This window comes from Lutjanus erythropterus, chromosome 23 (assembly GCF_056507025.1).
Source record: "Lutjanus erythropterus isolate fLutEry1 chromosome 23, fLutEry1.hap2, whole genome shotgun sequence".
Classification (NCBI taxonomy): Eukaryota; Metazoa; Chordata; class Actinopteri; order Lutjaniformes; family Lutjanidae; genus Lutjanus; species Lutjanus erythropterus.
In genome coordinates, this window is record NC_139339.1 from 10,587,751 (window position 1) to 10,603,476 (window position 15,726).

At 50.1% G+C, this 15,726-nt stretch overlaps 1 protein-coding gene across 1 annotated transcript in view; it reads left to right on the forward strand.

Annotated features, from left to right (window-relative positions):
- LOC146305618 (uncharacterized) overlaps positions 1 to 15,726 on the forward strand; it is a 29,167-nt gene that overhangs the window by 8,600 nt on the left and 4,841 nt on the right. The window contains exons 3-5 of the mRNA XM_084713120.1: positions 3,923 to 4,498; positions 5,399 to 6,853; positions 8,453 to 9,418. Of these exons, the coding sequence (XP_084569246.1) occupies positions 3,923 to 4,498; positions 5,399 to 6,853; positions 8,453 to 9,418 (2,997 nt within the window). The remainder of the gene's footprint in view (positions 1 to 3,922; positions 4,499 to 5,398; positions 6,854 to 8,452; positions 9,419 to 15,726) is intronic.

The window sequence follows — 15,726 nt, forward strand, 5'->3', positions numbered from 1 at the left end:
AACGACAGCAGCAACAACCACAACTGCAGCTCCAACAACAACGACAGTAGCACCAACAACAACGACATCAGCAACAACCACAACTGTAGCTCCAACAACAACGACAGTAGCGCCAACAACAACGACAGCAGCAACAACCACAACAGCAGCAACTACAACAACTGCTGCTCCAACAACAACGACAGTAGCACCAACAACAACGACAGCAGCAACAACCACAACTGCAGCTCCAACAACAACGACAGTAGCGCCAACAACAACGACAGCAGCAACAACCACAACTGCAGCTCCAACAACAACGACAGTAGCGCCAACAACAACGACAGCAGCAACAACCACAACTGCTGCTCCAACAACAACGACAGCAGCAACAACCACAACAGCAGCAACTACAACAACTGCTGCTCCAACAACAACGACAGTAGCACCAACAACAACGACAGCAGCAACAACCACAACTGCAGCTGCAACAACAACAACAGTAGCGCCAACAACAACGACAGCAGCAACAACCACAACTGCTGCTCCAACAACAACGACAGCAGCAACTACAACAACTGCTGCTCCAACAACAACGACAGTAGCACCAACAACAACGACAGCAGCAACAACCACAACTGCAGCTACAACAACAACAACGACAGCAACAACAACCACAACAGCAGCAACCACAACAACTACTGCTCCAACAACAACGACAGTAGCACCAACAACAACGACAGCAGCAACAACCACAACTGCAGCTCCAACAACAACGACAGCAGCGCCAACAACAACGACAGCAGCAACTACGACAACTGCTGCTCCAACAACAACGACAGTAGCGCCAACAACAACGACAGCAGCAACAACCACAACTGCAGCTCCAACAACAACGACAGTAGCGCCAACAACAACTACAGCAGCAACAACCACAACTGCAGCTCCAACAACAACGACAGTAGCGCCAACAACAACTACAGCAGCAACAACCACAACTGCTGCTCCAACAACAACGACAGCAGCAACAACCACAACTGCAGCTCCAACAACAACGACAGTAGCACCAACAACAACGACATCAGCAACAACCACAACTGTAGCTCCAACAACAACGACAGTAGCGCCAACAACAACGACAGCAGCAACAACCACAACTGCTGCTCCAACAACAACGACAGCAGCAACAACCACAACAGCAGCAACTACAACAACTGCTGCTCCAACAACAACGACAGTAGCACCAACAACAACGACATCAGCAACAACCACAACTGTAGCTCCAACAACAACGACAGTAGCGTCAACAACAACGACAGCAGCAACAACCACAACTGCTGCTCCAACAACAACGACAGCAGCAACAACCACAACAGCAGCAACTACAACAACTGCTGCTCCAACAACAACGACAGTAGCGCCAACAACAACGACAGCAGCAACAACCACAACTGCAGCTCCAACAACAACGACAGTAGCGCCAACAACAACTACAGCAGCAACAACCACAACTGCAGCTCCAACAACAACGACAGTAGCGCCAACAACAACTACAGCAGCAACAACCACAACTGCTGCTCCAACAACAACGACAGCAGCAACAACCACAACTGCAGCTCCAACAACAACGACAGTAGCACCAACAACAACGACAGCAGCAACAACCACAACTGTAGCTCCAACAACAACGACAGTAGCGCCAACAACAACGACAGCAGCAAAAACAACGACAGCAGCAACAACCACAACTGCAGCTCCAACAACAACGACAGCAGCGCCAACAACAACGACAGCAGCAACTACGACAACTGCTGCTCCAACAACAACGACAGTAGCGCCAACAACAACGACAGCAGCAACAACCACAACTGCTGCTCCAACAACAACGACAATAGCGCCAACAACAACTACAGCAGCAACAACCACAACTGCTGCTCCAACAACAACGACAGCAGCAACAACCACAACTGCAGCTCCAACAACAACGACAGTAGCACCAACAACAACGACAGCAGCAACAACCACAACTGTAGCTCCAACAACAACGACAGTAGCGCCAACAACAACGACAGCAGCAACAACCACAACAGCAGCAACTACAACAACTGCTGCTCCAACAACAACGACAGTAGCGCCAACAACAACGACAGCAGCAACAACCACAACTGCAGCTCCAACAACAACGACAGTAGCGCCAACAACAACGACAGCAGCAACAACCACAACTGCTGCTCCAACAACAACGACAGCAGCAACAACCACAACAGCAGCAACTACAACAACTACGGCTCCAACAACAACGACAGCAGCAACAACCACAACAGCAGCAACTACAACAACTGCTGCTTCAACAACAACGACAGTAGCGCCAACAACAACGACAGCAGCAACAACCACAACTGCAGCTCCAACAACAACAACAGTAGCGCCAACAACAACTACAGCAGCAACAACCACAACTGCTGCTCCAACAACAACGACAGCAGCAACAACCACAACTGCAGCTCCAACAACAACGACAGTAGCACCAACAACAACGACATCAGCAACAACCACAACTGTAGCTCCAACAACAACGACAGTAGCGCCAACAACAACGACAGCAGCAACAACCACAACTGCTGCTCCAACAACAACGACAGCAGCAACAACCACAACAGCAGCAACTACAACAACTGCTGCTCCAACAACAACGACAGTAGCGCCAACAACAACGACAGCAGCAACAACCACAACTGCAGCTCCAACAACAACGACAGTAGCGCCAACAACAACTACAGCAGCAACAACCACAACTGCAGCTCCAACAACAACGACAGTAGCGCCAACAACAACTACAGCAGCAACAACCACAACTGCTGCTCCAACAACAACGACAGCAGCAACAACCACAACTGCAGCTCCAACAACAACGACAGTAGCGCCAACAACAACGACAGCAGCAACAACCACAACTGCAGCTCCAACAACAACGACAGCAGCGCCAACAACAACGACAGCAGCAACTACGACAACTGCTGCTCCAACAACAACGACAGTAGCGCCAACAACAACGACAGCAGCAACAACCACAACTGCAGCTCCAACAACAACGACAGTAGCGCCAACAACAACTACAGCAGCAACAACCACAACTGCAGCTCCAACAACAACGACAGTAGCGCCAACAACAACTACAGCAGCAACAACCACAACTGCTGCTCCAACAACAACGACAGCAGCAACAACCACAACTGCAGCTCCAACAACAACGACAGTAGCACCAACAACAACGACATCAGCAACAACCACAACTGTAGCTCCAACAACAACGACAGTAGCGCCAACAACAACGACAGCAGCAACAACCACAACTGCTGCTCCAACAACAACGACAGCAGCAACAACCACAACAGCAGCAACTACAACAACTGCTGCTCCAACAACAACGACAGTAGCGTCAACAACAACGACAGCAGCAACAACCACAACAGCAGCAACTACAACAACTGCTGCTCCAACAACAACGACAGGAGCACCAACAACAACGACAGTAGCAACAACCACAACTGCAGCTCCAACAACAACGACAGTAGCGCCAACAACAACGACAGCAGCAACAACCACAACTGCTGCTCCAACAACAACGACAGCAGCAACAACCACAACTGCAGCTCCAACAACAACAACGACAGCAACAACAACCACAACAGCAGCAACCACAACAACTGCTGCTCCAACAACAACGACAGTAGCACCAACAACAACGACAGCAGCAACAACAACGACAGCAGCAACAACCACAACTGCAGCTCCAACAACAACGACAGCAGCGTCAACAACAACGACAGCAGCAACTACGACAACTGCTGCTCCAACAACAACGACAGTAGCGCCAACAACAACGACAACAGCAACAACCACAACTGCTGCTCCAACAACAACGACAGCAGCAACAACCACAACAGCAGCAGCTACAACAACTGCTGCTCCAACAACAACGACAGTAGCACCAACAACAACGACAGCAGCAACAACCACAACTGCAGCTGCAACAACAACAACAGTAGCGCCAACAACAACCACAGCAGCAATAACCACAACTGCGGCTCCAACAACAACGACAGCAGCAACTACAACAACTGCTGCTCCAACAACAACGACAGTAGCACCAACAACAACGACAGCAGCAACAACCACAAGTGCAGCTCCAACAACAACGACAGTAGCGCCAACAACAACGACAGCAGCAACAACGACTGCTGCTCCACCAACAACGACAGCAGCAACTACAACAACTGCTGCTCCAACAACAACGACAGTAGCAGCAACAACCACAACTGCAGCAACTACAACAACTGCTGCTCCAACAACAACGACAGTAGCACCAACAACAACGACAGCAGCAACAACCACAACTGCAGCTGCAACAACAACAACAGTAGCGCCAACAACAACGACAGCAGCAACAACCACAACTGCTGCTCCAACAACAACGACAGCAGCAACTACAACAACTGCTGCTCCAACAACAACGACAGTAGCGCCAACAACAACGACATCAGCAACAACCACAACTGCTGCTCCAACAACAACGACAGCAGCAACAACCACAACTGCAGCAACAACCACAACTGCAGCTGCAACAACAACAACAGTAGCGCCAACAACAACGACAGCAGCAACAACAACAACTGCTGTTCCAACAACAACGACAGCAGCAACTACAACAACTGCTGCTCCAACAACAACGACAGTAGCACCAACAACAACGACAGTAGCAACAACCACAACAGCAGCAACTACAACAACTGCTGCTCCAACAACAACGACAGTAGCACCAACAACAACGACAGCAGCAACAACCACAACTGCAGCTGCAACAACAACAACAGTAGCGCCAACAACAACGACAGCAGCAACAACCACAACTGCTGCTCCAACAACAACGACAGCAGCAACTACAACAACTGCTGCTCCAACAACAACGACAGTAGCACCAACAACAACGACAGCAGCAACAACCACAACTGCAGCTCCAACAACAACGACAGTAGCGCCAACAACAACGACAGCAGCAACAACCACAACTGCTGCTCCAACAACAACGACAGCAGCAACAACCACAACTGCAGCTACAACAACAACAACGACAGCAAGAACAACCACAACAGCAGCAACCACAACAACTGCTGCTCCAACAACAACGACAGTAGCACCAACAACAACGACAACAGGAAAAACAACGACAGCAGCAACAACCACAACTGCAGCTCCAACAACAACGACAGTAGCGCCAACAACAACTACAGCAGCAACAACCACAACTGCTGCTCCAACAACAACGACAGTAGCGCCAACAACAACTACAGCAGCAACAACCACAACTGCTGCTCCAACAACAACGACAGCAGCAACAACCACAACTGCAGCTCCAACAACAACGACAGTAGCACCAACAACAACGACATCAGCAACAACCACAACTGTAGCTCCAACAACAACGACAGTAGCGCCAACAACAACGACAGCAGCAACAACCACAACTGCTGCTCCAACAACAACGACAGCAGCAACAACCACAACAGCAGCAACTAGAACAACTGCTGCTTCAACAACAACGACAGTAGCGCCAACAACAACGACAGCAGCAAGAACCACAACTGCAGCTCCAACAACAACAACAGTAGCGCCAACAACAACTACAGCAGCAACAACCACAACTGCTGCTCCAACAACAACGACAGCAGCGCCAACAACAACGACAGCAGCAACTACAACAACTGCTGCTCCAACAACAACGACAGTAGCGCCAACAACAACGACAGCAGCAACAACCACAACTGCAGCTCCAACAACAACGACAACAGCACCAACCACAACTGCAGCTCCAACAACAACAACGACGGCAGCGCCAACAACAACGACAGCAGCAACAACAACAACTGCTGCTCCAACAACAACGACAGCAGCAACTACAACAACTGCTGCTCCAACAACAACGACAGTAGCACCAACAACAACGACAGTAGCAACAACCACAACAGCAGCAACTACAACAACTGCTGCTCCAAAAACAACGACAGTAGCACCAACAACAACGACAGCAGCAACAACCACAACTGCAGCTCCAACAACAACGACAGTAGCGCCAACAACAACGGCAGCAGCAACAACGACTGCTGGTCCAACAATAACGACAGCAGCAACTACAACAACTGCTGCTCCAACAACAACGACAGTAGCACCAACAACAACGACAGCAGCAACAACCACAACTGCAGCAACTACAACAACTGCTGCTCCAAGAACAACGACAGTAGCACCAACAACAACGACAGCAGCAACAACCACAACTGCAGCTGCAACAACAACAACGGTAGCGCCAACAACAACGACAGCAGCAACAACCACAACTGCTGCTCCAACAACGACGACAGCAGCCACAACCACAACAGCAGCAACTACAACAACTGCTGCTCCAACAACAACGACAGTAGCGCCAACAACAACGACAGCAGCAACAACCACAACTGCTGCTCCAACAACAACGACAGCAGCAACAACCACAACAGCAGCAACTACAACAACTGCTGCTCCAACAACAACGACAGTAGCGCCAACAACAACGACAGCAGCAACAACCACAACTGCAGCTCCAACAACAACAACAGTAGCGCCAACAACAACTACAGCAGCAACAGCCACAACTGCTGCTCCAACAACAACGACAGCAGCGCCAACAACAACGACAGCAGCAACTACAACAACTGCTGCTCCAACAACAACGACAGTAGCGCCAACAACAACGACAGCAGCAACAACCACAACTGCAGCTCCAACAACAACGACAACAGCACCAACCACAACTGCACCTCCAACAACAACAACGACGGCAGCGCCAACAACAACGACAGCAGCAACAACAACAACTGCTGCTCCAACAACAACGACAGCAGCAACTACAACAACTGCTGCTCCAACAACAACGACAGTAGCACCAACAACAACGACAGCAGCAACAACCACAACTGCAGCTCCAACAACAACGACAGTAGCGCCAACAACAACGACAGCAGCAACAACCACAACTGCTGCTCCAACAACAACGACAGCAGCAACAACCACAACTGCAGCTACAACAACAACAACCACAACAGCAGCAACCACAACAACTACTGCTCCAACAACAACGACAGTAGCACCAACAACAACGACAGCAGCAACAACCACAACTGCAGCTCCAACAACAACGACAGCAGCGCCAACAACAACGACAGCAGCAACTACGACAACTGCTGCTCCAACAACAACGACAGTAGCGCCAACAACAACGACAGCAGCAACAACCACAACTGCAGCTCCAACAACAACGACAGTAGCGCCAACAACAACTACAGCAGCAACAACCACAACTGCTGCTCCAACAACAACGACAGTAGCGCCAACAACAACTACAGCAGCAACAACCACAACTGCTGCTCCAACAACAACGACAGCAGCAACAACCACAACTGCAGCTCCAACAACAACGACAGTAGCACCAACAACAACGACATCAGCAACAACCACAACTGTAGCTCCAACAACAACGACAGTAGCGCCAACAACAACGACAGCAGCAACAACCACAACTGCTGCTCCAACAACAACGACAGCAGCAACAACCACAACAGCAGCAACTACAACAACTGCTGCTTCAACAACAACGACAGTAGCGCCAACAACAACGACAGCAGCAACAACCACAACTGCAGCTCCAACAACAACAACAGTAGCGCCAACAACAACTACAGCAGCAACAACCACAACTGCTGCTCCAACAACAACGACAGCAGCGCCAACAACAACGACAGCAGCAACTACAACAACTGCTGCTCCAACAACAACGACAGTACCACCAACAACAACGACAGCAGCAACAACCACAACTGCAGCTCCAACAACAACGACAACAGCACCAACCACAACTGCAGCTCCAACAACAACAACGACGGCAGCGCCAACAACAACGACAGCAGCAACAACAACAACTGCTGCTCCAACAACAACGACAGCAGCAACTACAACAACTGCTGCTCCAACAACAACGACAGTAGCACCAACAACAACGACAGTAGCAACAACCACAACAGCAGCAACTACAACAACTGCTGCTCCAAAAACAACGACAGTAGCACCAACAACAACGACAGCAGCAACAACCACAACTGCAGCTCCAACAACAACGACAGTAGCGCCAACAACAACGGCAGCAGCAACAACGACTGCTGGTCCAACAACAACAACAGCAGCAACTACAACAACTGCTGCTCCAACAACAACGACAGTAGCACCAACAACAACGACAGCAGCAACAACCACAACTGCAGCAACTACAACAACTGCTGCTCCAAGAACAACGACAGTAGCACCAACAACAACGACAGCAGCAACAACCACAACTGCAGCTGCAACAACAACAACGGTAGCGCCAACAACAACGACAGCAGCAACAACCACAACTGCTGCTCCAACAACAACGGCAGCAGCAACTGCAACAACTGCTGTTCCAACAACAACGACAGTAGCGCCAACAACAACGACAGCAGCAACAACCACAACTGCTGCTCCAACAACAACGACAGCAGCAACAACCACAACTGCAGCTCCAACAACAACGACAGCAGCGCCAACAACAACGACAGCAGCAACTACGACAACTGCTGCTCCAACAACAACGACAGTAGCGCCAACAACAACGACAGCAGCAACAACCACAACTGCAGCTCCAACAACAACGACAGTAGCGCCAACAACAACTACAGCAGCAACAACCACAACTGCTGCTCCAACAACAACGACAGCAGCAACAACCACAACTGCAGCTCCAACAACAACGACAGTAACACCAACAACAACGACATCAGCAACAACCACAACTGCAGCTCCAACAACAACGACAGTAGCGCCAACAACAACTACAGCAGCAACAACCACAACTGCTGCTCCAACAACAACGACAGCAGCGCCAACAACAACGACAGCAGCAACTACAACAACTGCTGCTCCAACAACAACGACAGTAGCGCCAACAACGACGACAGCAGCAACAACCACAACTGCTGCTCCAACAACAACGACAGCAGCAACAACCACAACTGCTGCCCCGACAACAACAACGTCAGCTCCTACAACAACTCCTGCGACTACAACAACGACAGCAGCAACAACCACAACTGCTGCTCCAACAACAACAACAGTAGTGCCAACAACAACGACAGCAGCAAAAACCACAACTGCAGCTCCAACAACAACAACGACAGTAGCAACAACCACAATAGCAGCAACTACAACAACTGCTGCTCCAACAACAACAACAGTAGCGCCAACAACAACGACAGCAGCACCAACAACAACGACAGCAGCAACAACCACAACTGCAGCAACTACAACAACTGCTGCTCCAACAACAACGACAGTAGCACCAACAACAACGACAGCAGCAACAACCACAACTGCAGCTGCAACAACAACAACAGTAGCGCCAACAACAACGACAGCAGCAACAACCACAACTGAAGCTCCAACAACAACGACAGCAGCAACTACAACAACTGCTGCTCCAACAACAACCACAGTAGCAACAACCACAGCTGCAGCTCCAACAACGACGACAGCAGCGCCAACAACAACGACAGCAGCAACTACAACAACTGCTGGTCCAACAACAACGACAGCAGGAACAACAACGACAGCAGCATCAACCACAACTGCTGCTCCGACAACAACAACAGCAGCAACTACAACAACTGCTGCTCCAACAACAACGACAGTAGCGCCAACAACGACGACAGCAGGAACAACCACAACTGCTGCTCCAACAACAACGACAGCAGCAACAACCACAACTGCTGCCCCGACAACAACAACGTCAGCTCCTACAACAACTCCTGCGACTACAACAACGACAGCAGCAACAACCACAACTGCTGCTCCAACAACAACAACAGTAGTGCCAACAACAACGACAGCAGCAAAAACCACAACTGCAGCTCCAACAACAACAACGACAGTAGCAACAACCACAATAGCAGCAACTACAACAACTGCTGCTCCAACAACAACAACAGTAGCGCCAACAACAACGACAGCAGCACCAACAACAACGACAGCAGCAACAACCACAACTGCTGCCCGGACAACAACAACGTCAGCACGTACAACAACTCCTGCGACTATAACAACGACAGCAGCAACAACCACAACTGCTGCTCCAACAACAACGACAGTAGTGCCAACAACAACGACAGCAGCAACAACCACAACTGCAGCTCCAACAACAACAACGACAGTAGCAACAACCACAACAGCAGCAACTACAACAACTGCTGCTCCAACAACAACGACAGTAGGACCAACAACAACGACAGCAGCAACAACCACAACTGCAGCTCCAACAACAACAACAGTAGCGCCAACAACAACGACAGCAGCAACAACCACAACTGCTGCTCCAACAACAACGACAGCAGCAACTACAACAACTGCTGCTCCAACAACAACGACAGTAGCGCCAACAACAACTACAGCAGCAACAACCACAACTGCAGCTCCAACAACAACGACAGTAGCGCCAACAACAACTACAGCAGCAACAACCACAACTGCTGCTCCAACAACAACGACAGCAGCAACAACCACAACTGCAGCTCCAACAACAACGACAGCAGCAAGTACAACAACTGCTGCTCCAACAACAACGACAGTAGCACCAACAACAACGACAGCAGGAACAACAACGACAGCAGCAACAACCACAACTGCAGCTGCAACAACAACGACAGTAGCGCCAACAACGACGACAGCAGCATCAACCACAACTGCTGCTCCAACAACAACAACAGCAGCAACTACAACAACTGCTGCTCCAACAACAACGACCGTAGCGCCAACAACGAGGACAGCAGCAACAACCAAAACTGCTGCTCCAACAACAACGACAACAGCAACAACCACAACTGCAGCTCCAACAACAACAACGACAGCAGTGCCAACAACAACGACAGAAGCAACTGCATCAACTGCTGCTCCAACAACGACGACAGTGGCACCAACAACAACGACAGCAGCAACAACAATGACAGTTGCAACAACCACAACTGCAACTCCAACAACAACAACGACAACAGTGCCAACAACAACGACAGTAGGAACTACAACAACTGCTGCTCCAACACCGACGACAGTAGCCCCAACAACAACGACAGCTGCAACAACCACAACTGCTACTCCGACAACAACAACAACAGCAACTACAACAACTCCTGCGACTACAACGACGACAGCAGCAACAACCACAACTGCAGCTCCAACAACAACAACGACAGCAGCAACAACCACAACAGCAGCAACTACAACAACTGCTGCTCCAACAACAACGACAGTAGCACCAACAACAACAACAGCAGCAACAACCACAACTGCAGCTCCAACAACAACAACAGTAGCGCCAACAACAACGACAGTAGCACCAACAACAACGACAGCAGGAACAACAACGACAGCAGCATCAACCACAACTGCTGCTCCGACAACAACAACAGCAGCAACTACAACAACTGCTGCTCCAACAACAACGACAGTAGCGCCAACAACGACGACAGAAGCAACAACCACAACTGCTGCTCCAACAACAACGACAGCAGCAACAACCACAACTGCTGCCCCGACAACAACAACGTCAGCACCTACAACAACTCCTGTGACTACAACAACGACAGCAGCAACAACCACAACTGCAGCTCCAACAACAACGACAGTAGCGCCAACAACAACGACAGCAGCATCAACCACAACTGCTGCTCCGACAAGAAGAACAGCAGCAACTACAACCACTGCTGCTCCAACAACAACGACAGTAGCACCAACAACGACGACAGCAGCAACAACCACAACTGCTGCTCCAACAACAACGACAGCAGCAACAACCACAACTGCTGCCCCGACAACAACAACGTCAGTACCTACAACAACTCCTGCGACTACAACAAAGACAGCAGCAACAACCACAACTGCTGCTCCAACAACAACGACAGTAGTGCCAACAACAACGACAGCAGGAACAACCACAACTGCAGTTCCAACAACAACGACAGTAGCAACAACCACAACAGCAGCAACTACAACAACTGCTGCTCCAACAACAACGACAGTAGGACCAACAACAACGACAGCAGCAACAACCACAACTGCAGCTCCAACAACAACAGTAGCGCCAACAACAACGACAGCAGCAACAACCACAACTGCAGCTACAACAACAACAACGACAGCAGCAACTACAACAACTGCTGCTCCTACAACAACGACAGTAGCACCAACAACAACGACAGCAGCAACAACCACAACTGCAGCTCCAACAACAACGACAGTAGCGCCAACAACAACTACAGCAGCATCAACCACACCTGCTGCTCCAACAACAACGACAGCAGCAACAACCACAACTACAGCTCCAACAACAACGACAGCAGCAAGTACAACAACTGCTGCTCCAACAACAACGACAGTAGCACCAACAACAACGACAGGAGGAACAACAACGACAGCAGCAACAACCACAACTGCAGCTCCAACAACAACGACAGTTGCGCCAACAACAACGACAGCAGCAACTACAACAACTGCTGCTCCAACAACAACGACCGTAGCGCCAACAACGACGACAGCAGCAACAACCACAACTGCTGCTCCAACAACAACGACAACAGCACCAACCACAACTGCAGCTCCAACAACAACAACGACGGCAGCGCCAACAACAAGGACAGCAGCAACTACAACAACTGCTGCTCCAACAACGACGACAGTAGCGCCAACAACGACGACAGCAGCAACTACAACAACTGCTGCTCCAACAACAACAACAGTAGCGCCAACAACAACGACAGCAGCAACTACAACAACGACAGCAGCAACAACCACAACAGCAGGAGCAACTACAACAACTGCTGCTCCAACAACAACGACAGTAGCACCAACAACAACGACAGCAGCAACAACCACAACTGCAGCTCCAACAACAACGACAGCAGCAACTACAACAACTGCTGCTCCAACAACAACGACAGTAGCAACAACCACAACTGCAGCTCCAACAACAACGACAGCAGCGCCAACAACAACGACAGTAGCAACTACAACAACTGCTGCTCCAACAACAACGACAGTAGCGCCAACAACAACGACAGCAGGAACAACAACGACAGCAGCATCAACCACAACTGCTGCTCCGACAACAACAACAGCAGCAACTACAACAACTGCTGCTCCAACAACAACGACAGTAGCGCCAACAAGTCCTGCGACTACAACGACGACAGCAGCAACAACCACAACTGCAGCTCCAACAACAACAACGACAGCAGCAACAACCACAACAGCAGCAACTACAACAACTGCTGCTCCAACAACAACGACAGTAGCACCAACAACAACAACAGCAGCAACAACCACAACTGCAGCTCCAACAACAACATCAGTAACGCCAACAACAACGACAGTAGCACCAACAACAACGACAGCAGGAACAACAACAACAGCAGCATCAACCACAACTGCTGCTCCGACAACAACAACAGCAGCAACTACAACAACTGGTGCTCCAACAACAACGACAGTAGCGCCAACAACGACGACAGCAGCAACAACCACAACTGCTGCTCCAACAACAACGACAGCAGCAACAACCACAACTGCTGCCCCGACAACAACAACGTCAGCACCTACAACAACTCCTGCGACTACAACAACGACAGCAGCAACAACCACAACTGCAGCTCCAACAACAATGACAGTAGCGCCAACAACAACGACAGCAGCATCAACCACAACTGCTGCTCCGACAACAACAACAGCAGCAACTACAACAACTGCTGCTCCAACAACAACGACAGTAGCACCAACAACGACGACAGCAGCAACAACCACAACTGCTGCTCCAACAACAACGACAGCAGCAACAACCACAACTGCTGCCCCGACAACAACAACGTCAGTACCTACAACAACTCCTGCGACTACAACAACAACAGCAGCAACAACCACAACTGCTGCTCCAACAACAACGACAGTAGTGCCAACAACAACGACAGCAGCAACAACCACAACTGCAGTTCCAACAACAACGACAGTAGCAACAACCACAACAGCAGCAACTACAACAACTGCTGCTCCAACAACAACGACAGTAGGACCAACAACAACGACAGCAGCAACAACCACAACTGCAGCTCCAACAACAACAGTAGCGCCAACAACAACGACAGCAGCAACAACCACAACTGCAGCTACAACAACAACAACGACAGCAGCAACTACAACAACTGCTGCTCCAACAACAACGACAGTAGCGCCAACAACAACGACAGCAGCAACAACCACAAATGCAGCTCCAACAACAACGACAGTAGCGCCAACAACAACTACAGCAGCATCAACCACACCTGCTGCTCCAACAACAACGACAGCAGCAACAACCACAACTACAGCTCCAACAACAACGACAGCAGCAAGTACAACAACTGCTGCTCCAACAACAACGACAGTAGCACCAACAACAACGACAGCAGGAACAACAACGACAGCAGCAACAACCACAACTGCAGCTCCAACAACAACGACAGTTGCGCCAACAACAACGACAGCAGCATCAACCACAACTGCTGCTCCGACAACAACAACAGCAGCAACTACAACAACTGCTGCTCCAACAACAACGACCGTAGCGCCAACAACGACGACAGCAGCAACAACCACAACTGCGGCTCCAACAACAACGACAACAGCACCAACCACAACTGCAGCTCCAACAACAACAACGACGGCAGCGCCAACAACAACGACAGCAGCAACTACAACAACTGCTGCTCCAACAACGACGACAGTGGCACCAACAACAACGAAAGCAGCAACAACAACGACAGCAGCAACAACCACAACTGCTGCTCCAACAACAACGACAGTAGCGCCAACAAGTCCTGCGACTACAACGACGACAGCAGCAACAACCACAACTGCAGCTCCAACAACAACAACGACAGCAGCAACAACCACAACAGCAGCAACTACAACAACTGCTGCTCCAACAACAACGACAGTAGCACCAACAACAACGACAGCAGCAACAACCACAACTGCAGCTCCAACAACAACGACAGCAGCAACTACAACAACTGCTGCTCCAACAACAACGACAGTAGCAACAACCACAACTGCAGCTCCAACAACAACGACAACAGTGCCAACAACAACGACAGTAGCAACTACAACAACTGCTGCTCCAACACCGACGACAGTAGCCCCAACAACAATGACAGCAGCAACAACCACAACTGCTACTCCGACAACAACAACAACAGCAACTACAACAACTCCTGCGACTACAACGACGACAGCAGCAACAACCACAACTGCAGCTCCAACAACAACAACGACAGCAGCAACAACCACAACAGCAGCAACTACAACAACTGCTGCTCCAACAACAACGACAGTAGCACCAACAACAACAACAGCAGCAACAACCACAACTGCAGCTCCAACAACAACAACAGTAGCGCCAACAACGACAGTAGCACCAACAACAACGACAGCAGCGTCAACCACAACTGCTGCTCCGACAACAACAACAGCAGCAACTACAACAACTGCTGCTCCAACAACAACGACAGTAGCACCAACAACAACGACAGCAGGAACAACAACGACAGCAGCAACAACCACAAC